This window comes from Crinia signifera, chromosome 19, assembly GCF_055691185.1.
Source record: "Crinia signifera chromosome 19, ASM5569118v1, whole genome shotgun sequence".
Lineage (NCBI taxonomy): Eukaryota > Metazoa > Chordata > Amphibia > Anura > Myobatrachidae > Crinia > Crinia signifera.
In genome coordinates, this window is record NC_139226.1 from 35,594,392 (window position 1) to 35,618,448 (window position 24,057).

A 24,057-nucleotide genomic window follows, 5' to 3' on the forward strand; every position below is an offset into this window, starting at 1 on the left:
TGCCCAAATTAGCAACCAATCAACTCCCCCCCAATCATTTATCTGGAACAGTCTATGAAATGACAGTTAGAAGTGGATGGTTGCCGTGGACAATATCTGCATTTTATCTCTCGACGCTTAGCTACATCTCCCCTTCTGTAAGGAGTTTATGCCTTTGTGACTCCTAAACTACAGTGCCCATCTACTGATTATTAGCCTGCTACTTCCCGACCCCCATAGTCAATGCCTGCACTGCCGATGGTAGCAGCTGACAACGGTAGCTATCATCTGCTCATCTCCATGACGACTGCTGCTAAAGCTCCGATCTCAGGCTACTCAGAGCCTACCAGGATGTAAGTGGGGGCAAAGCTCTCCATTTAAAAAAATCAAAAACAAAACATTAGACATGCCGTAGCAGTGTATCGGAACCAGCAAGGGGTTCCGAGATATTCCGTTAATCAATACTGTCCCGGTGCATGTCATCGGCATTTAGCTATGCAATTGTACTACTTAGGATTCATGGCCAACCATTTGATCAGCTGGTGTCTGTCTGGTGATCATCATGCTCTTATGGTGATTCCGTAGGGTTACCACCTCATCCCTATAATTCCAGACACATATTAATTACACAGGTTCTGTGGCTTGAAGTCAGCCAGCCACAGAACCTGTGTAAATAATATGTGTCCAGAATTATAGGGATGAGGTGGTAACCCTAGGTGATGGGCCTATTTTTATGTAGAGGCCTGGAGCTGCAACTCCATGATCCCCATTATTAATCTGGCCCTGAGAGATTGTGGAACTCTGTTGCAGTTCCCATGCATTCCCAATGGCTCTGGTTCACGGAATTATGGCCTCCCATTGAATACATAAAATGTATGGGCCGCTCATAAAAGTCACATGGAATTGGGTAGGTGCTGATAGATACAGTAAGTGTGAGACGTTCTACCAAACAATGGCGGCTTGTGTTCTACCTACCGCATTCCTTCAAGGCACAGCAAGGATCCTCGGGGTTTGTTTTGACAATGAGCGTTTCTCCAGGCAAGCAAGTGACTACAGCACAGGTGACGTACTGACAGGGCTGGAGGAGTGAAGAGGTAGACAGAGAATTACCCATTACCCATTACCGGCTGTACCTACGGCTGACACACGTTTCCCATTGTGACTATTATCCAATATGCAGAACAAAGATGGCAGCTCGGGGACCGGCAGATACATGATAGCTCTATCACAGGATTTCTATGCTGTTTTGTCAGTTATCCCAATGTACCATTAATGCTGTTAAACTCCTTTCAACAAAGGATCTGGGACCAGATTCTCTAAGCTTCAAAAGTGATAAAATGAAGAGTGATAAACAGCCAGCCAATCAGTATCCATATAGTCACAGACTAACACAGTCTGTGACATGGCAGGTAGGAGCTGATTGGCTGGCTGTTTATCACTCTCCTTTTTATCACTTTTGAAGCATAGGCTGGCGTGCTCAGTATACTTCTATGGCAGCGAGTCAGCGCCGTAATTATCCCAGACACAGACAGATCCCGGGTCCCAGCAGAGTCACACATGGGATGTAATGATAATGTGGCTGCGCCACTGGTCAAAGGCTGACGGCTTCCAGAACATCGGTAGCAAAGGCCCCTGCCAACATCTGTGCCATCATTCCTGCCATTATCCCTGTGCCATCATCCCTGTGCCATCATCCCTGCGCCATCATCCCTGTGCCATCATCCCTGTGCCATCATCGCTGTGCCATTATCCCTCTGCCATCATCCCTGTCCCATCATCCCTGTGCCATCATCCCTGTGCTATCATCCCTGCCCCATCATCCCTTTGCCATCACCCCTGTGCCATTATCCCTGCCCCATCATCCCTGTGCCATCATCTATGCTCCACCATCCCTGTGCCATCATCCCTACTACCATCCCTGTGCCCTCATCCAGATGGCATCATCCCTGCGTCATTATTCCTGCTTGCATTCAGATGTTTCCCCCTTAATATCTGATGTCACCGTGTTATACATAGCTCAATGTCGTCTGAGCTGTAAGGTTTGGAGCGTATTCAAGCAGCGCATCCGGAGTTACAGAAGTGATACATTACATTATATGGATGACAGAGAATATCACATACCTGGGCCGTCTGTAAAAGATAAAAAAGTGGATAAAACAGTCAGTATACAAGTATAAATCCAAGGTCGTAAACAAAATCCTGTACTTAGTTCATTTGTTATTAAGAACAGATTTATCATTTTATCTCTACGTCAAGACAGACTAAGGGCCTTATTTTGGTTCATTCTTTCTGACAAAATCCTTCTTAGATGGACAAAACCATGTGCACTGCAGGGGGCGCAGATGTAACATGTGCAGAGAGAATTAGATTTGGGTGAGTAATTTTGTTTCTGTGCAGGGAAAATACTGACTGCTTTATTTTTACACTGCAATATAGATCTCACTTTGAAGTAAAACCCCACCCAAATCTAATTCTCTCTGCACAAGTAACACCTGCCCCACCTGCAGTGCACATGGTTTTGCCCATCTAAGAAGGATTTTGTCAGAAAGAATGAACCAAAATAAGGCCCTAAGTCAGGCATGTCCAAACGATGGCCCTCCAGTTGTGAAACTACTTGTCCCATCATGCCTTGCCACAGTTTTGCTATTAGGGAATGCTAAATCTATGGCAAGGCATGCTGGGATGTGTAGTTTCACAACAGTTGGGGGGCCATAGTTTGGACATGCCTGGGCTAAACAAACAGGTGAGAGTATCAGAAAATGGCCAGCGAGTCACATTATTATGTTTAGGATTTGTCTTATTTTATTGGCACTAATGTCTCCTGATATTGTGCACTCTATGGGCCTCATTCAGACCTGTTAGCAAGGCTGCAATATATGCAAACGGACAAAACTATGCTGCAATGCAGGTGGGCCAGATGTAACAGGGACAGAGAGAGTTAGATTTGGGTGGGGTGTAACGGAAATCTATATTGCATACCTCCCAACTTTTTCAATACAGTATTTACTCTGCACAAAAACAACTCACCCAAATCTAATTCTCTCTGCATATGTTACATCTGCCCCATCTGCAGTGCAGCATGGTGTTGTCGATTTGCGCAAATTGTAGCTCTGCTAACAGGTCTGAATCTGGCCATATGCTGGAGTTGGGTTTGGATGAGTTATTACTCAGAAGGTCCCAGACCAGGGATGGGGAACCTTCGACTCGCCACTGGTGGGTACATCCAATGTACACATCTATTTGAAAACTGAGCGCAGCTGTTCGCAAGGTGGGATTTTGTGGGTGTGGGGCGGAGCAACAATTCATCGCAGAATGGCCGATTTTCGAACCTGTGCACACAGGTCTGAATAGGGCCCTATCTCTCTCTGAAAGGCTTTGTACATCTGCCCCTAAATTGTCTTATGCTGCTGCCCCAAGAACACAGTTATGTGCCCTGCTAGCATATATGATAAACTAACCACAGTCGAATGGTCATAACATTGAGGCAACTTCAGAAATATAGTCAAAAATTGATCATTTTATAAGGAGCGTTGGAATGTTACATACCGTGAGAGGTGGAGACTGTAAAAAACAATGAAAGGAGAAAAAGAAATAAAAGTAAGTCACAATCAAAGTATTAAATGTCATAAAATACATTCCAACATGGATTATTCATCAATAAAAGAAAGAAAGAAGAGACAACCCATACAAAGACTGCAAGAGACTTTGAATTATTCAGTCTCTGGGCCTGATTCGCAATGGGTCTGCGTAGGCGTATAGGCAAAAATACGCATGTGCAGACCCTCAGCCTTCAGCGAGCATTACACTCGCCGAGATGTTCGCACACAGCGGTGTGGACAGGGGGCGCGCAGGGGGCTGGAGCATGGCTCAACATTTCCTGGACATTCCCACAAAAACGCTGGGTGTCCACATGTGAACGCAGGTGTGCCAAAGACTGCTAGAGCCGAAAGGCTGCCGTCCACAGTAAGTGCTCTTTATACACACATCTGCCTGGTTGCTGACGGGCTACCCAGTCAGCATCCAGGCACTCTCAAATAAGAGTCGGTCTAGGCTGACTTGTGATTGAGAATGGGTGGCACAATTGGTGCACAATGGTCGAAGGGAATGATTAAACTCCCGCATACATGCATGCAAATGTAGCAGTATGTTTGTCAAAGGTGGGTGAATGTTCGCAGTGCCGGCAGGCGGCATTTACACACTCGCTAAGCAGCACATTTATGCTGCTTAGCGAGTCAACATGAATCAGGCCCTCTGTGATAAAATTATATTATTATTGTTATTATTATTATTATTATTAATAATAAATAGTACAATATTGGAACTTACTTGTGTACTGAGGGGGACTGGAAAAAAGAAAAAGAAAAGAAACTGTTATATGGAACATTATAACATTTTGGGGAGATGTGACATTAGCTAGTGAGTGCCAAACAATTTACCGTATAATCAGGACAATTTGACACAACACCGGTACTGTATGTAAGAAAGCAGATCACTTTTCTCTATGCTACTGTACCTGCAACGCTCTGACATGTGCTGTACACATCTGAATTACATACAGGGATGCACTGGCCCTCAGGGCTATAGTAGGGGGAGGGCAAGAATACCCTCAATGGGCCGGACTGCTTGGGGACCCTTCCCGGGCCATCCTCAGCTTTCAGACTGTGCACTTGAACTGTACATTATACATATGCTACTTTCTTTATACTGTGCTATCTACATTGCATTGCTATTATTTATCTAATGACTGATCATGCATGGACTCATTTTTATCAATGGGCCCTGAACATGGATGTACTAGTTAGCCAATCAGCCTGTGTGTTGGCTGGCAACACCCCCTCTGGAGGCTAGCCACAATCTAGGCTTGGAACTTACCCTAGATCTTTATGTCCCAGCGCAACACTGATCAGGGGTCGATTGGGAACTAATAGGACAAATTAGAAGTGGCCTCAAGTGGGCGTCGACAATGCAGAACTAACCAAAATAGGTGGGATTGATACTGTACATCACTACTCGTGTGAGGAAGCACATGGGTATAGATGGGCACCCGCCTTAAATTAGTATTTGCAGTGTTGGGTACTCTGCACTGTGAACGGGCAAAGGTTGTTTGTGTGGGGGACGTGAGGGGGCAGGGCCACTATACTGGGCAGGGACACATTTAAAAGAAAAAGTTTTTGGCTGACAGGTGGCCTCACAGGTGTGCCGGCCTACCTGGCATCTTCCATGCACAGCGGCCTTTGTCCCATCCGGCCCTGAGCAATATAATATGTACTTACTGCATTCTTCATGTTTACAGCATGGATCATCTGAAAGGACTTGCACCAATTTCTCATTTTCGGCACAGATTATATTAGGGCAGACAACATTCTTGCATACATCCTATGATAGATACACACATAATGTATTAGGGCAGATAACCATTTCAGTTGTGTCATGTGTTTTACTTGTAATTTTCAATTATTTTTTTATTATTGGATTTGCATACCTGGGTCTGGGTTACTGATGGAACTGTGGTTGTTTGTATTTTGCCTAACAAGAAACCACAAGTAATAAATGATTAAGCAGTGATACTGGAAGACTGTCTGATAATGACTTCTACATTTTACAGGTTTCATTATACAGTACCAAAGTTGCCTCCCTTCCTGCATTTTGCAGGAGGCTCCCTGAACTAGTAGCGATCTCCCCACCTCCCTGCAGAGTCTAGCAATCTCCCTGATTTCACCTAACCCACATTATGCATCTATGGCTACAAGCATTTTGAATATGGTTTCTCATGGCCACTTATATGGAACAAGTGTAAAACAGAATACATGGACAAGCCCCAACGCGTATCAGTGTCATTTCTTCTACAAGTAAAGTAGATCTTACTAACGGCTTTGGGGCTCATCTACATATGGATGTACAGTAAGTCATTATATGACACGCCTCTCAGATGTAGCACTACACATCCGCGCCTCTAGGTGTCACCTTCACAATCTCACTGACATACATTTTCAAAAGTAGGTAAGTATGTATTATGCCCAGATATCTGTGGTGAGCATGCCCTAACGCCAACCAATCACAGATGCTATAGACACTTACGGCATTCATATAATGGACAGCAATCCAGGTCTGGGTCTCCGATTCTTATTGGTGGGCTGCCGTCCTCGCAGTTTGGAATGGGGCTGCAGGCAACCGTGCACTCTAAAAACATACAGAAAAAAAACATAATATGGGGGCAAATGTAATAGGATGAGAGATTCAGAAATTGAGAGACTTTGGTAAGAAATCTGCAAGTTTTTTTTAAAGCGGCATTCATTTACAGTGCAAAATCAAACTGGTTGATGTAGGGAGTAAAGGAAGAGCGACACAGCGGCACCGTGTGGCCAGTGCTTAGAATTGAATCTTCCTTATGATGCTTAGTTGTCAAAGAACTTACTGCATTCATAGGGTACGCAGCAAGGTTCTGCCCATGTTCCTTCAACAAGCTCAGCGCCATTCTTGGTACATACGGGTGGTGCCTGGCACAATACATCCTTACACTGTCAAAACATACAGAGAATAGAGTATTATTGAACAATAAGATGACAGCTGAATTATATACGACAATTTAATTTACGACTTTCTTTTTTAAGGGCTTCCACGTTCTGGTCCTTTTATCAAATACATCTTAATTAGTGATGTTTTATGATAAAGGTACTGTAGTAGGAGTTGGCATTTACAGACCAGTAGCACACACTTGGGGGGTTTCTGAGTACCCAGAAAACCCCCTGGCAGGAGAGAAAGCAAGCATAAAAAAAACACACCTCTTCAGTACCCGGGCCCTGTGGCCATCTTATACCACTTTTACACCAGAATACCGGATAGGACCCGGGAAATCGAACACGGGATATTGCCAGGGCATGCCCTGCCTCAGACCCCATTTACACTGCACTTCAATCCGGGTTATTCCCGGGTAAGGCCCTTTCACACTGAAAACGGATCAGCCCTGTCTTTCCTTGCTGCTGTCATTAAGAAATGGATTTTTGGCCTGTTGATGAGGTCACAACAAATGGAACATGACACTCCTCAAGTTTTTTTGCTTTATTAAGCTGAAAATATGCATAAAATCATCATACATTGGAATCTTTATAGATGTAATGTATTCTCATAAAGAAAGATGAAGATGCGTATGAATAAAAACTCGTAACACACTGGGACACACTGTGTGACAGCCAGCGTGTGTTCCTGCAGATGAGGCTGTAAACTCACTGGGGAGAGTGCTTCCAGCACAGACTGTTGCTGTAGTGTAGGGCACAGTCTGCACACAGCGTGGTAATGCTGCTTCTGCTGCTGCTGCTGCTCCATGTGCGGGTCTCCGGCAGATGACACTATCTGCCAGAGCCGCAGAAGCACCAATCAGCTCTTTGCGGCCTTCTCCCTGCCAAATAACCCGGATAATGACCATTTACACCACCCTGAGCCCCGGATAAGCCCCGTGTCCGACCCTGAACATTTGCCGGGTCAGATTCCCGGGGAACAGTACCCGTGTTATTTTTTTTCAGCCCATTTACACCATGCCCTGCCCCTGACTGGAGAGGCAATATCCCGGGTCCAACCTCTGGTGTAAAAGGGGTATGAGTAGCCCTACCAATTTCACACTAAGGCAGGGGTTGAAGTGAGGGGGAACAGGGTGGAACTCAGTTCCACCACCTCTAATGGTAGAGGGAACTGAGTTCCACTTCCACCGCATCACTGCATAGTAATTTCAACAGAAAACCCTTTCCCAGTTGCTTCCATTTCTGGGATGGCGTATGTGATATTGTGCTACAACCACTGTGAAGAAGGGCCACGTAAGGTCCATACACACTGGGTGATTATGGCGAGCATGTATAGAGAGCGATGGCCGCCGTCATTGCTGGGGGGAAAGTTGCTCAGTGCATACACACTGAGCAGCTTTCCCCTCCGCCTGGCGTGGTCAGCGGGGGGCGGACAGCTGTGCATAGAGCAGAGCTCTGCAAAGTTGTCCTCAAAGCCGCTTATCTGCTGGTAATACCAGCAGATGAGCGGGTTTCCTGGCGATGATGCGGGAGCGCGCAGAATCGATCACCGCTCATCCCAGGGGACAGAGGGACAGAGACAGATGAGTGTCAGGAAATGTTTTAGGCATAACTGGTCACTTCTAAATACACCCCCCCACCACCACCACCGTACCACTGACTACCCCCCCCCACTGTACCACTGACTACCCCCCCCCCCACACACACACACAAATTGTCTACCCAGCACTCCACATAACATCATTGTTGGCTCTACTCTCTTTATGTCCAGTGCAAGGCCTTATGGACAACCCCACCAGGTCTGCAGCCTAGCGAGGGGCTCTGATGTAGGGGAACCTGTTGTCCAGCATGTAATATAAGCACAGGGACTACTTACCGGTATTACCGATGTTACTTCTTGGTGTTGTGTTGTTGGTAAGAATTTTGGAGTTGTGGGGTTTGCTGGAAACACATAAAGTACAGCAAATATTTACACTGATATTCCATAAACACAGTATAACTTCTGATTTAGTAGTCGGCTGGCGGGGATGGCTAGAGTATATTAAAAGCCGTTAGGGCTAGATGTATCAAGCTTCAAAAAGTGATAAAATGGAGAGTGATACACAACCAGCCAATCAGCTCCTACCTGTCCTTTTATAGGCTGGGTTTAAAAAATTACAGGTAGGAGCGATAGTACTGATAGTTGTTCTTTATTCCATTGCTATATTTTCTTGTACAAATATGTTGTTGTTGAGGTTGTGCAATGAAGTTGGGCTTGAATCAGGGCAAAAAGATGTCTTATCCTACTGTGCCCCGTATCTTTTTCCTGCACAGTGGCCATAAAGCAAACCTATATTTGTCTAGTGCCGAGTGATGTCACGTCTGAGCACGATGACATCAGCGGACTGCTCTGCTGTCACATGGTGGCTGGACAGGCATTAAAGGTATGTTTTGTATTGTTTCTGTTATCCTGGTTATAATTATATTGAGTCATGGATTCCAGTTCCAGCAGTGCGATGTACTTTATAGCCACGAGTGCCGCGGCTTGGATGAAATTACTTACAAATGCAGATGTACAGTGGACAGCATGGATCGTCTGATTGTATTTCCGTTCTGTATGAGCCCGGTTCGCAGGTCACAATGTTGCATGTAACTCCCTCACACAGTCCCTGTACACAACAAAGCAACAACATGGCATTAGCAGCACTGTAACACATCTATACTGTATTCACGCATGTTCCAGTGCAACATATAGGAGGCTGCTGCTATGGAATAAACAAGCCCATTATACTGCAGCTGAGAGATTTATCCAACCTCCTGAACAGGGAATGTCAAGGTACCTCCCCTAGTAACCAATCGCGTTCTAGCTATCATTAATTTGGATGTAGTATATAAATGACAGCTTACTTCTGATTAGCTAATTATTTTACTTTTTAAAAGGTCTGATAAATGTCACCCTGTGCTTTGGGACTTATTCAGACTTGCTCGCTAGGCTGTGTATATTCACTGTCTAGTGAGCAGGTATACGCCGCCCGGCGAACACACGCCCCACTGCCACCCGAATCCCCGCCCTACCATGCGAGCCGATGAGTACGCTTACACATCCGCTTGCATGCGGTCGCACGGAGGAGAATTAATCATGATTTTTCTATAAGTCTATACTTACTTTTCAGATGGCCGCTTTCTGCCGAATCGGGGGCGGGCGTTGATGTGACATCAGCTGCCCACCCTGAGCACGCAGGGGCCTGCCTGTGTTCTGACAGGCCCATCCAGCATTTTTGTGGGCACGGCTATGAAACGCTGGGCGGGCCCGTCGGAACTCTCCGTGCCTGTCACTAAGGCAGCTAGTGCCCCGGCGAATTAAAAATGTGCATGCGCAACCACCCAACATTGGTCTGAGGAGCGAATACAGACCAAAGCGAACAGGTGTGCATCGCCCCCCTGTATTTGTTCCATACAGGAGCCAAAAAAACATGCTACAGTATAACACTACCCCTGTGATTGTTGGATTGGCACCCCCCCCCCACCGTACCACTGACTACCCCTCCCCCCCCCACACACACACACACAAATTGTCTACCCAGCACTCCACATAACATCATTGTTGGCTCTACCCTCTTTATGTCCAGTTCAAGGCCTTATGGACAACCCCACCAGGTCTGCAGCCTAGCGAGGGGCTCTGATGTAGGGGAACCTGTTGTGCTGCCCCAACAATAATTTTATAAGTTTTAAAAATGTAATATTTAGTTCTTATGAGACATACAGAGGGTGTCACGTTACACGTATTCCTTATACATCCAGCATGTAATATAAGCACAGGGACTACTTACCGGTATTACCGATGTTACTTCTTGGTGTTGTGTTGTTGGTAAGTATTTTGGAGTTGTGGGGTTTGCTGGAAACACATAAAGTACAGCAAATAATTACACTGATATTCCATAAACACAGTATAACTTCTGATTCAGTAGTCGGCTGGCGGGGATGGCTAGAGTATATACTATTGGTCCATTAAAAGCCGTTAGGGCTAGATGTATCAAGCTTCAAAAAGTGATAAAATGGAGAGTGATACACAACCAGCCAATCAGCTCCTACCTGTCCTTTTATAGGCTGGGTTTAAAAAATTACAGGTAGGAGCGATAGTACTGATAGTTCTTTATTCCATTGCTATATTTTCTTGTACAAATATGTTGTTGTTGAGGTTGTGCAATGAAGTTGGGCTTGAATCAGGGCAAAAAGATGTCTTATCCTACTGTGCCCCGTATCTTTTTCCTGCACAGTGGCCATAAAGCAAACCTATATTTGTCTAGTGCCGAGTGATGTCACGTCTGAGCACGATGACATCAGCGGACTGCTCTGCTGTCACATGGTGGCTGGACAGGCATTAAAGGTATGTTTTGTATTGTTTCTGTTATCCTGGTTATAATTATATTGAGTCGTGGATTCCAGTTCCAGCAGTGCGATGTACTTTATAGCCACGAGTGCCGCGGCTTGGATGGAATTACTTACAGATGCAGATGTACAGTGGACAGCATGGATCGTCTGATTGTATTTCCGTTCTGTATGAGCCCGGTTCGCAGGTCACAATGTTGCATGTAACTCCCTCACACAGTCCCTGTACACAACAAAGCAACAACATGGCATTAGCAGCACTGTAACACATCTATGTTCCAGTGCAACATATAGGAGACTGCTGCTATGGAATGAACAAGCCCATTGGCTGCTGAGAGATTTATCCAACCTCCTGATCAGGGAATGTCAAGGTACCTCCCCTAGTAACCAATCGCGTTCTAGCTATCATTAACTTGGATGTAGTATATAAATGACAGCTTACTTCTGATTAGCTAATTATTTTACTTTTTAAAAGGTATGATAAATGTCACCCTGTACTTTGGGACTTATTCAGACTTGCTCGCTAGGCTGTGTATATTCACTGTTTAGTGAGCAGGTATACGCCGCCCGGCGAACACACGCCCCACTGCCACCCGAATCCCCGCCCTACCATGCGAGCCGATGAGTACGCTTACACATCCGCTTGCATGCGGTCGCACGGAGGAGAATCAATCATGATTTTTCTATAAGTCTATACTTACTTTTCAGATGGCCGCTTTCCTCCGAATCGGGGGCGGGCGTTGATGTGACATCAGCCGCCCACCCTGAGCACGCAGGGGCCTGCCTGTGTTCTGACAGGCCCACCCAGCGTTTTTGTTGGCACGGCTATGAAACGCTGGGCGGGCCCGTCGGAACTCTCCGTGCCTGTCACTAAGGCAGCTAGTGCCCCGGCGAATTAAAAATTTGCTGAAGGCACTCGCTGCGGGGGTTTGCACATGCGCATAACCGCGCATGTGCATGCGCAACCACCCAACATTGGTCTGAGGAGCGAATACAGACCAAAGCGAACAGGTGTGCATCGTACCCCTTCATTTGTTCCATACAGGAGACAAAAAAACATGCTACAGTATAACACTACCCCTGTGATTGTTGGATTGGCACCCCCCCCCCCACCGTACCACTGACTACCCCCCCCCACCCCCCACCGTACCACTGACTGCCCCAACACACACACACACACACACAAATTGTCTACCCAGCACTCCACATAACATCATTGTTGGCTCTACCCTCTTTATGTCCAGTGCAAGGCCTTATGGACAACCCCACCAGGTCTGCAGCCTAACGAGGGGCTCTGATGTAGGGGAACCTGTTGTGCTGCCCCAACAATAATTTTATAAGTTTTAAAAATGTAATATTTAGTTCTTATGAGACATACAGAGGGTGTCACGTTACACATATTCCTTATACATCCAGCATTTAATATAAGCACAGGGACTACTTACCGGTATTACCGATGTTACTTCTTGGTGTTGTGTTGTTGGTAAGTATTTTGGAGTTGTGGGGTTTGCTGGAAACACATAAAGTACAGCAAATAATTACACTGATATTCCATAAACACAGTATAACTTCTGATTCAGTAGTCGGCTGGCAGGGATCGCTAGAGTATATACTATTGGTCCATTAAAAGCCGTTAGGGCTAGATGTATCAAGCTTCAAAAAGTGATAAAATGGAGAGTGATACACAACCAGCCAATCAGCTCCTACCTGTCCTTTTATAGGCTGGGTTTAAAAAATTACAGGTAGGAGCGATAGTACTGATAGTTCTTTATTCCATTGCTATATTTTATGTACAAATATGTTGTTGTTGAGGTTGTGCAATGAAGTTGGGCTTGAATCAGGGCAAAAAGATGTCTTATCCTACTGTGCCCCGTATCTTTTTCCTGCACAGTGGCCATAAAGCAAACCTATATTTGTCTAGTGCCGAGTGATGTCACGTCTGAGCACGATGACATCAGCGGACTGCTCTGCTGTCACATGGTGGCTGGACAGGCATTAAAGGTATGTTTTGTATTGTTTCTGTTATCCTGGTTATAATTATATTAAGTCGTGGATTCCAGTTCCAGCAGTGCGATGTACTTTATAGCCACGAGTGCCGCGGCTTGGATGGAATTACTTACAGATGCAGATGTACAGTGGACAGCATGGATCGTCTGATTGTATTTCCGTTCTGTATGAGCCCGGTTCGCAGGTCACAATGTTGCATGTAACTCCCTCACACAGTCCCTGTGTACAACAAAGCAACAACATGGCATTAGCAGCACTGTAACACATCTATACTGTATTCACGCATGTTCCAGTGCAACATATAGGAGGCTGCTGCTATGGAATGAACAAGCCCATTGGCAGCTGAGAGATTTATCCAACCTCCTGAACAGGGAATGTCAAGGTACCTCCCCTAGTAACCAATCGCGTTCTAGCTATCATTAACTTGGATGTAGTATATAAATGACAGCTTACTTCTGATTAGCTAATTATTTTACTTTTTAAAAGGCATGATAAATGTCACCCTGTGCTTTGGGACTTATTCAGACTTGCTCGCTAGGCTGTGTATATTCACTGTTTATTGAGCAGGTATACGTCGCCCGGCGAACACACGCCCCACTGCCACCCGAATCCCCGCCCTACCATGCGAGCCGATGAGTACCCTTACACATCCGCTTGCATGCGGTCGCACGGAGGAGAATCAATCATGATTTTTCTATAAGTCTATACTTACTTTTCAGATGGCCGCTTTCCGCCGAATCGGGGGCGGGCGTTGATGTGACATCAGCCGCCCACCCTGAGCACGCAGGGGCCTGCCTGTGTTCTGACAGGCCCACCCAGCGTTTTTGTGGGCACGGCTATGAAACGCTGGGCGGGCCCGTCGGAACTCTCTGTGCCTGTCACTAAGGCAGCTAGTGCCCCGGCGAATTAAAAATTTGCTGAAGGTACTCGCTGCGGCGGTTTGCACATGCGCATAACCGCGCATGTGCATGCGCAACCACCCAACATTGGTCTGAGGAGCGAATTCAGACCAAAGCGAACAGGTGTGCATCGTCCCCCTTCATTTGTTCCATACAGGAGCCGAAAAACATGCTACAGTATAACACTACCCCTGTGATTGTTGGATTGGCACCCCCCCCACCGTACCACTGACTACCCCCCACACACACACACACACAAATTGTCTACCCAGCACTCCACATAACATCATTGTTGGCTCTACCCTCTTTATGTCCAGTGCAAGGCCTTATGGACAACCCCACCAGGTCTGCAGCCTAGCGAGGGGCTCTGATGTAGGGGAACCTGTTGTGCTGCCCCAACAATAATTTTATAAGTTTTAAAAATGTAATATTTAGTTCTTTTGAGACATACAGAGGGTATCACGTTACACATATTCCTTATACATCCAGCATGTAATATAAGCACAGGGACTACTTACCGGTATTACCGATGTTACTTCTTGGTGTTGTGTTGTTGGTAAGTATTTTGGAGTTGTGGGGTTTGCTGGAAACACATAAAGTACAGCAAATAATTACACTGATATTCCATAAACACAGTATAACTTCTGATTCAGTAGTCGGCTGGCGGGGATGGCTAGAGTATATACTATTGGTCCATTAAAAGCCGTTAGGGCTAGATGTATCAAGCTTCAAAAAGTGATAAAATGGAGAGTGATACACAACCAGCCAATCAGCTCCTACCTGTCCTTTTATAGGCTGGGTTTAAAAAATTACAGGTAGGAGCGATAGTACTGATAGTTCTTTATTCCATTGCTATATTTTCTTGTACAAATAGGTTGTGCAATGAAGTTGGGCTTGAATCAGGGCAAAAAGATGTCTTATCCTACTGTGCCCCGTATCTTTTTCCTGCACAGTGGACATAAAGCAAACCTATATTTGTCTAGTGCCGAATGATGTCACGTCTGAGCACAATGACATCAGCGGACTGCTCTGCTGTCACATGGTGGCTGGACAGGCATTAAAGGTATGTTTTGTATTGTTTCTGTTATCCTGGTTATACTTATATTGAGTCGTGGATTCCAGTTCCAGAAGTGCGATGTACTTTATAGCCACGAGTGCCGCGGCTTGGATGGAATTACTTACAGATGCAGATGTACAGTGGACAGCATGGATCGTCTGATTGTATTTCCGTTCTGTATGAGCCCGGTTCGCAGGTCACAATGTTGCATGTAACTCCCTCACACAGTCCCTGTACACAACAAAGCAACAACATGGCATTAGCAGCACTGTAACACATCTATACTGTATTCACGCATGTTCCAGTGCAACATATAGGAGGCTGCTGCTATGGAATGAACAAGCCCATTGGCTGCAGCTGAGAGATTTATCCAACCTCCTGAACAGGGAATGTCAAGGTACCTCCCCTAGTAACCAATCGTGTTCTAGCTATCATTAACTTGGATGTAGTATATAAATGACAGCTTACTTCTGATTAGCTAATTATTTTACTTTTTAAAAGGCATGATAAATGTCACCCTGTACTTTGGGACTTATTCAGACTTGCTCGCTAGGCTGTGTATATTCACTGTTTAGTGAGCAGGTATACGCCGCCCGGCGAACACACGCCCCACTGCCACCCGAATCCCCGCCCTACCATGCGAGCCGATGAGTACGCTTACACATCCGCTTGCATGCGGTCGCACGGAGGAGAATCAATCATGATATTTCTATAAGTCTATACTTACTTTTCAGATGGCCGCTTTCCGCCGAATCGGGGGCGGGCGTTGATGTGACATCAGCCGCCCACCCTGAGCACGCAGGGGCCTGCCTGTGTTCTGACAGGCCCACCCAGCGTTTTTGTGGGCACGGCTATGAAACGCTGGGCGGGCCCGTCGGAACTCTCCGTGCCTGTCACTAAGGCAGCTAGTGCCCCGGCGAATTAAAAATTTGCCAAAGGCACTCGCTGCGGGGGTTTGCACATGCGCATAACCGCGCATGTGCATGCACATCCACCCAACATTGGTCTGAGGAGCGAATACAGACCAAAACAAACAGGTGTGCATCGTCCCCCTTCATTTGTTCCATACAGGAGCCAAAAAACATGCTACAGTATAACACTACCCCTGTGATTGTTGGATTGGCACCCCCCCCCACCGTACCACTGACCACCCCCCCCCCCCCCCCACACACACACACACACACACACACACACAAATTGTCTACCCAGCACTCCACATAACATCATTGTTGGCTCTACCCTCTTTATGTCCAGTGCAAGGCCTTATGGACAACCCCACCAGGTCTGCAGCCTAGCGAGGGGCTCTGATGTAGGGGAACCTGTTGTGCTGCCCCAACAATAATTTTATAAGTTTTAAAAATGTAATATTTAGTTCTTATGAGACATACAGAGGGTGTCACGTTACACATATTCCTTATACATCCAGCATGTAATATAAGCACAGGGACTACTTACCGGTATTACCGATGTTACTTCTTGGTGTTGTGTTGTTGGTAAGTATTTTGGAGTTGTGGGGTTTGCTGGAAACACATAAAGTACAGCAAATAATTACACTGATATTCCATAAACACAGTATAACTTCTGATTCAGTAGTCGGCTGGCGGGAATGGCTAGAGTATATACTATTGGTCCATTAAAAGCCGTTAGGGCTAGATGTATCAAGCTTCAAAAAGTGATAAAATGGAGAGTGATACACAACCAGCCAATCAGCTCCTACCTGTCCTTTTATAGGGCAAAAAGATGTCTTATCCTATTGTGCCCCGTATCTTTTTCCTGCACAGTGGCCATAAAGCAAACCTATATTTGTCTAGTGCCGAGTGATGTCACGTCTGAGCACGATGACATCAGCGGACTGCTCTGCTGTCACATGATGGCTGGACAGGAATTAAAGGTATGTTTTGTATTGTTTCTGTTATCCTGGTTATAATTATATTGAGTCGTGGAATCCAGTTCCAGCAGTGCGATGTACTTTATAGCCACGAGTGCCGCGGCTTGGATGGAATTACTTACAGATGCAGATGTACAGTGGACAGCATGGATCGTTTGATTGTATTTCCGTTCTGTATGAGCCCGGTTCGCAGGTCACAATGTTGCATGTAACTCCCTCACACAGTCCCTGTACACAACAAAGCAACAACATGGCATTAGCAGCACTGTAACACATCTATACTGTATTCACACATGTTCCAGTGCAACATACAGGAGACTGCTGCTATGGAATGAACAAGCCCATTATACTGCAGCTCAGAGATTTATCCAACCTCCTGAACAGGGAATGTCAAGGTACCTCCCCTAGTAACCAATCGCGTTCTAGCTATCATTAACTTAGATGTAGTATATAAATGACAGCTTACTTCTGATTAGCTAATTATTTTACTTTTTAAAAGGTCTGATAAATGTCACCCTGTACTTTGGGACTTATTCAGACTTGCTCGCTAGGCTGTGTATATTCACTGTTTAGTGAGCAGGTATACGCCGCCCGGCGAACACACGCCCCACTGCCACCCGAATCCCCGCCCTACCATGCGAGCCATCCCCCTTCATTTGTTCCATACAGGAGCCAAAAAAACATGCTACAGTATAACACTACCCCTGTGATTGTTGGAATGGCATTTAAAGGTTAATTACTTTGAAGCAGGGTTGTTTACTTTCTGGCTACCCTATACAGTAGAGGGCAGCCAGTTCAGTGAGGCACAGGGGACGGAGCCACTGACAGGGCAGGATGGGGGTAGGGCGGTCAGCAGATGGGCAGTGTGGGGGCTTGGCAAACGCGATCACGTCCTCATGGCAAAAGTTTTGAAAGCTAGTCTGCTACCTTCAGTGTTTGTGCATGTGTAAGAGAGAAAGAGATGTAGTTTAATTTGCTGTAGTTTCACTCCCTGCCAACAGGTGGCAGTGTTTCCTACTCACACAGACACTAGACATATCTATAGATGATAAAGTCCTCTATTGTACCAAGGGGTCGGTATTAAAAATTGATGCATGCATGATCTATTCTCTTGTTCATTAATTCCATTGGGAAAAAAAAATCATAATATCTCCTCCAACAGAAGGACAACAACTGGAATTAAAGCAAATAATAGTTTTTTAAAAGTACAAGGAGTCATACTATATGATATATTTTACCTTTGTTGGGGCAATTGTTGGCAATGTTTTGGGAGGTAGGCTGGGCACTGCAGTCGGAGTGATACCTGGAAAATAAATCCATAGAAGTAGTGAATTTATGACCACTTCAAAGAGCAGATGTACTAAGCCTTGAAGAGTGATGGAGTAGAGAGAAAAAAAAACACAACAGTCAATTAGCTTCTAACTGCCATCTTCCAGGCTGTGTATGAAAAAATGAAAGGTGCTGGTAGGTTAGAACTTTATCTCCACCCACTTTATTAGTCTTAAAGGCTAAGTACATCTGCCACAGTATATATACAGTGTATGTGTGTGGGTCCACTACTGAGACCAGATGCAATGGGGTAAATTTACTAAGACGGGAGTTATATTGAAGATGGGATGTTGCCGATAGCAACCAATCAGATTTTACTCCTTTATTTAGCACCTTTTAGAAGATAATCGATAGCATCTGGTTGGTTGCCATGGATATTAAATGATAACATTTAATATCCATGCTTCACTGGCATTATTTTGTTATTGGTTGGGGGGGGGTAAAAAAAAAGTCTACTTACAGTCTTCATATTGCACACAACGATGAGTGATTTCATCAAAGACCATTCCAGGGGCACAGATGGGGAAACAGCCTTCAACCCTAACACAATAAATGGGCAATAAAGTAGTGTGACAATATGTAACAAGTTTGAGCGGTAGTCAGTGAAGCATTGATACACAAAGGGCCCAATTCAGAATTGCACGCTGTGCTGCAAATTCACAAGCCGAGCGATTATCGGATGACTGCCATCTGTACGAACAGAGCAAGCGAAGTCTAGCATTCGCTGTCTGTATACATTCCCCGGCCATTGGGAGGGAGGGCCTCTGATGTCATCAGCGGTCTCCTTCTTCCCACGGCCTTCGCAGCGCTGGGTAAGTCTAGAATTACCCTGCACTTGTGAACAGTGGGGTGGGTGGGTGGGGGGGAATATTCATTTGATAGTGAGTGACCACGAATGGATTCCCCCTATTTGTGCAGCCATGCACATGGGTGGGACCTCACTTGTGCGGGGCAGCGTTAACCGGATCGCTGGGTTACGGATACTCGCAGGTCTGAATCGGGCTCATAATACAATACATCTTTTTTTTAAATCGCTTAATTTTCTTTAAAAAAAAAAGTTGGATCATTGCAGCTCCGCCTCCCCCATTACACAATGACACTATTACCGGTATTATTAAGCAGGGGCGGGGTTACAGTCATGCAATTCAGCCAATGGGGCCTATGCACAGGGACAGGTGGCTTGGGGAAAGTGGGCTAACTTTTCCAGGTCCTTGTAAGTGCCACCCGATTTTCCTGAGGTTGGCTCCAGTATGTTTTAGATTAGCATTGGTCTACTACATTGTTCTTACTAAAACAAGCTGCAGAGTTAAGGGTAAATTTACTAAGATGGGAGTTCTATTAGAGATGGGTTGTTGCCCATAGCAACCAATCAGAATCTACTTCTTATTTATTAAGCACCTTCTAGAAGACAATAGATAGAATCAGATTGGTTGCCCATAGCAACATCCCATCTTCAATGGAAATCCCATCATAAGAAATGTAAACCTTGGCGGATTAAGTAACTCCACAACTGCTCAGTATGGGAGCAACATCACTTACTTGAGTGTTAGTGTGCACTTGATACCCCGGGGATCCTGGCATGTTGGTATGCATGGGCTGCCGCAAGCTCTGTATTTCCACGTGCAGATGGAGAATGACGGTAAGCCAAAGGTTTCCTCTGAAAAAGTAAAAAGCTATTTATCAAAATACTGTAAGTATCTACCAATAGGTTTAGCTGTAGCTCAAAGTTTGCTAGACTGTTAAACCCTAGGCGGTAAGGTCATACCAGTCAACTTGAAGCTCAATTGTATGACGTTTCCCGACTTCACCCGCGACATGATTAGCCCATGGTTTTTGAGAGAGAGATATTTCCCGCGTGCCGAGTAGGATTCCAGAGTGTCATAGCCTTGTACCAGGCGGCTCGGTCTCAGAAGGAAAGTTGCTCTTGTGCGGAAGCTGATGCTCGGCTGCCACTTCTGTAGGCTCAGACTTCCGTCCTCATTCTGCACAATAAAGAAGTTGAGGTGCTGGGCGGACTCCAGGGAGATCAACTTCCTGCCATCTGGGAACAGACCAGGAAAGGTAGACATTATAATCTCAGGGGGAAGGTGATATTTCCCTAATGTGACTTACAGAAGAACAGAGCCATTCCACCACTTTGAGGACAACCGCCTGACATGAGGTTATGAGCAGAAGTCCGTCACTTACTCAGGGGGTCCACGTAAAGGCTTGGAGTGATCATAAATGCAGCTTTCAAGGTCCCAGGACCAACGCCTTTCAAAGAGACGGCATTAGTGTCATAATCAGCCACCAAAGTCTTGCCATTCATCATCACCAGGCGGTAAGGACCATCTCCAGCATCTAAAGAAAAAAAAAAACACATAATAATTAGCAAACTATGGCTGGGATCTACTAAAGGATAAAATGCAATTTTCAGGGTTTTTTATATCACATTTTCATATGTACCAAGCTCCAGAATACATGGAATTACCCAATAGAAGCCTATTGGCTTCTTTTTGCACTTTGTACAATGCCTCTATAGCATGTGTTAGTTTGAAAGTTTAGATGGGCCCCTTACAGTTGTGGGCCCCATAGCAGCTCCACTTCCTGCAACTATGGTAGTCATGCCCTATCCCCATACACTGCATTGTGCAACACTGGGATTAATATGAGTCTTAATAACTATTCCTCTGTGACAAAAATACGTATCCTTACAGTAAGTACCTGGGACACTATCAGTGACAGTATGTGGCTACAATGGGACTAAGGAAAATGTATTAAAGTATGTGGATTGCTGCCTCTGGCAGTCTCCAAACCGCACCATGTGCCTCACACCATGTGGCACAAACAATGTAGTGTATGAGGAGACGGCTGTACAGGGAGAAGAACCAGGTGGCTTACCGCGGTTGTAGTATTCACAAGGTGATGCTGAAAGAGAAGAAGAACAAGATTAGGAAACTAACCGATCCAACAATAGACACACAACATCCTTTTACGTCACAGCAAAATGCTTACGACAAACATCAGGGCTTCTCCACTCAACGGTGACCCCTTTCCTGCAGCAGGCGCGGGCGTAAGCTGCCAGTGAGGTGCAAAAGCACAGGCAGCTCTCACCGTACCCGCAGGCCTCAGTCTCCTCCACACAAGCCGTGAAAAAAGGTTCAACATTCACCTAGTAGCAAGAGATAGAGTTCATTATTTTCACTTAACAAAGGTAAGGAGGATTTTCTTGGATAGGATGTGACAGCTGCAAATGCCGCACGCGGCATGTACAGTATGTAGGGAATATAGGATGTAATATGCAGTGTGTAAACATATACGCAAATCTTACCACAGCGTGGCATTCGGCAAAGTCATCACTCTTGAGCAGGTTGCAACGTGAGACAACAAATTTTTTGTGCTTCTCATTAGGAGGCAAGAAAGGTGTGTCATCCTCGGGGCACTGTGCGGAAAGTTACGACAATGAATATATATATATATATATTATATGAGTATAAAACAGCATTCTCCAATCATCATGTATGATAGGGACTTACCTCCTTGGCCAGGTACTGAGCTCCATATTGTTCCATATTACTAATTGTCTGCTCGCCAGTTGTAGTTCCATCAGCATCACCGCACATCCCTTGAACTTTGCCCTTTAGAGATTATTAAAAATGTCAATTATGGTTCATGTAATATTTCTTCAAAACCAAAATGTGCTTTGTACTGTGTTAGACTTCCCTCTATCTGATGCCAATCGGTGGCCATGCCATAACTGTTGTTGGCATGGCTCAATAGCAAGCTCTAGCTGGGTACAAACTAGACAACATTTTTAATGATGTTACTGATTTCGACGGGCAAAATGACAAAATCAGAATGTTGTAGTAGTAGTTTGTTTATTTATAAGGCGCCACAAAGTGTCCGCAGCGCCCTACATAGCAAACAAAAAACAAATGACAAGGTAACGTACAGGGTGCGTTGATAAAATACAGCATAAATAGGGGTATAGCTGGTAGAATCAGCACCAGTTCTGAAGTAGGTGTTGAAAATGTTGAGGAGACTGAAGATGAAGTAGAGGAAGGGAAGAACAGTGCAGTGAGGTAAAGAAGTAGGGTGAGTACGTGAGGAAGGAGGGCCCTACTCATAAGAGTTAACAGACTAACACACTGTTGTGCAGTGTGTATGCACTATGTTGCTGATGATGCATGCTCTTGCACCTCGGCAGAGTCTTCCTTCATTGCCTCTACATGCAGGATGACGGAGGTTATCAACAACTCTGATGCTGGTACCCGTCGAGTCCCACTTGCTAAAGATCTCTCTGGGTATACACGTGCCAGGGCCGATGTCAGTCCTGGAAAGAAAGAGGCCCCGGGACTGGATTCTGATTTGCTATAAGCAAAGTTCACATTTTCCTTGAAGCAATGTAGAGGTAGAGTAGAGCAAACAATGATGCAGGCACCGGGGGTCTCACCAGACACACCACGGTTTTGAGAAAGGGAAAGGGGACCCTGTCAATTTAGCCAATCTGGGCCCCACAATTTCTGCTGTCAGCCCTGCACATATCATCCAGGCTTTAGACATAATGTGAGTCAGGAATGGCGCAATACTTAATATTTAAGATATAATATGGAAACATTATTAAACTGTTCTGTAGCTATAATAAAAAGACATAAGTCTCACATCCTTATTATATTTACTGAGGAAGAAGAACAGATGAAAGCCGTATAGGCATGAGGAGAGGTTTTTTTTGATTGGGTGAATATGACAAGCTTGTCAATAGGCGGATTAGGGATCTGGGGTGAGGTGTCAATTAAGTGGCTAAGCCAATAGCAAGTAGGGGAGTGTTTTATGGTTAAAGGATATAAATAGGGGCTGTGTGGCTCCACACAGTATCTTGGGAATTTTGGAGTCCTGCCACTCTGTCCACCGAATTTTCTAGTTTTTCTTACTTGTCACTGCTTATTTGAATTTTGCTATAACGTGAAGCACAGCAAGGCGGGAGAATGTTTCTTGTAGTGTTAGCTAAACCCCCCTCCCTGATGTTTGATGCATCATTTTCAGTCATCAGCTTGGGCTTGGTTCAAGTGACAAAACTGGAGAGTGCAGCGTCTTCTTGCCACCTGTTTCATCGTTAAGTCAATTCACAATTGAATAAAAAGCTGTAACCTTTAAGCCAAGCCATTACTGGGTCCGTGTCAGTTAATTCTTATAGATATAGTATCATAGAGGTTTTAGTAAATATGGTTCTGCGAGATGTTAATGGTTAATTAGGAATAAACCAATTTAGCTCTCATGAGGGTCCTCACCTGTAGTGCTGGTTCCAGTTGAACAAGAACATCCAAGTGCTGATCGTAGTAGACAGCAAGGCCCTCCAGGAAATGGGCAACCACGTAGAAACCAGAACGATAGATTCTCACTTGGGTGGTGGATCCCAGCTCATGTACCTGCCGGCAAAACGCGTTGAACACCAAAGCGTTATTTAGTGATAAATATGATAGGATAGTATGATAATATGATAATATAATATGATAGGATGAAGTGTTAACTTCATTTTCATTCAAAGACATTAGAGATCCTCTTAGGCTCCATAGATGACAGGGGATAACAAAACAGGTCTGTTTCCATAGATGTACTTTACAATTATACTCAGCTTAGTATAAAACAGCTGGAATCGGTACATTAAAATGCAGTGCAACTTGCACTAGAACAGGCCGGGCCAACCTCTTTGTGAAACTACACATCTCAGCATGCCTTGCTATCATTTTAGAATTTCCAAATAGCAAAACTGTGCCAAGGTATGCTGGGAATTGTAGTTTCACAACAGCTGGAGAGCCGCAGGTTGGCCAGGACTATACTGAGATCTGAATGTGATTTCGCTGTTGGTAACTTTTTTCAGCCATCTTTAAAATATTTACAAAAGGATTCGCTCTATCCTTTTCTGGAATGCCATAGAGAAATAATAGCTAGGTTGCTAAGGGCAACACATCCAATCTCCATTTTTAGAGGCTTTAGTAAATCTACAATTGAAAGTGATGAATTTTGGTGCTCTTTAAA

General features: G+C 45.1%; 1 protein-coding gene across 1 annotated transcript in view; it reads right to left on the bottom strand.

Moving 5' to 3' along the window:
* Positions 1-24,057, bottom strand: part of LOC146041519 (otogelin-like protein) — a 78,309-nt gene that overhangs the window by 27,530 nt on the left and 26,722 nt on the right. The window contains exons 20-47 of the mRNA XM_083161482.1: positions 23,310-23,447; positions 21,558-21,659; positions 21,353-21,463; positions 21,037-21,193; positions 20,923-20,949; positions 20,230-20,382; positions 19,808-20,083; positions 19,582-19,699; positions 18,503-18,582; positions 17,952-18,016; positions 16,836-16,941; positions 16,281-16,345; positions 14,951-15,056; positions 14,287-14,351; positions 12,983-13,088; positions 12,308-12,372; positions 10,980-11,085; positions 10,304-10,368; positions 9,037-9,142; positions 8,371-8,435; positions 6,395-6,497; positions 6,058-6,159; positions 5,462-5,505; positions 5,253-5,355; positions 4,306-4,322; positions 3,526-3,540; positions 2,101-2,109; positions 955-1,057 (exon numbers count right to left, since the gene is read on the bottom strand). Coding sequence (XP_083017608.1) covers positions 955-1,057; positions 2,101-2,109; positions 3,526-3,540; positions 4,306-4,322; positions 5,253-5,355; positions 5,462-5,505; positions 6,058-6,159; positions 6,395-6,497; positions 8,371-8,435; positions 9,037-9,142; positions 10,304-10,368; positions 10,980-11,085; positions 12,308-12,372; positions 12,983-13,088; positions 14,287-14,351; positions 14,951-15,056; positions 16,281-16,345; positions 16,836-16,941; positions 17,952-18,016; positions 18,503-18,582; positions 19,582-19,699; positions 19,808-20,083; positions 20,230-20,382; positions 20,923-20,949; positions 21,037-21,193; positions 21,353-21,463; positions 21,558-21,659; positions 23,310-23,447 — 2,578 coding nt within the window. The remainder of the gene's footprint in view (positions 1-954; positions 1,058-2,100; positions 2,110-3,525; positions 3,541-4,305; positions 4,323-5,252; positions 5,356-5,461; positions 5,506-6,057; positions 6,160-6,394; positions 6,498-8,370; positions 8,436-9,036; positions 9,143-10,303; positions 10,369-10,979; positions 11,086-12,307; positions 12,373-12,982; positions 13,089-14,286; positions 14,352-14,950; positions 15,057-16,280; positions 16,346-16,835; positions 16,942-17,951; positions 18,017-18,502; positions 18,583-19,581; positions 19,700-19,807; positions 20,084-20,229; positions 20,383-20,922; positions 20,950-21,036; positions 21,194-21,352; positions 21,464-21,557; positions 21,660-23,309; positions 23,448-24,057) is intronic.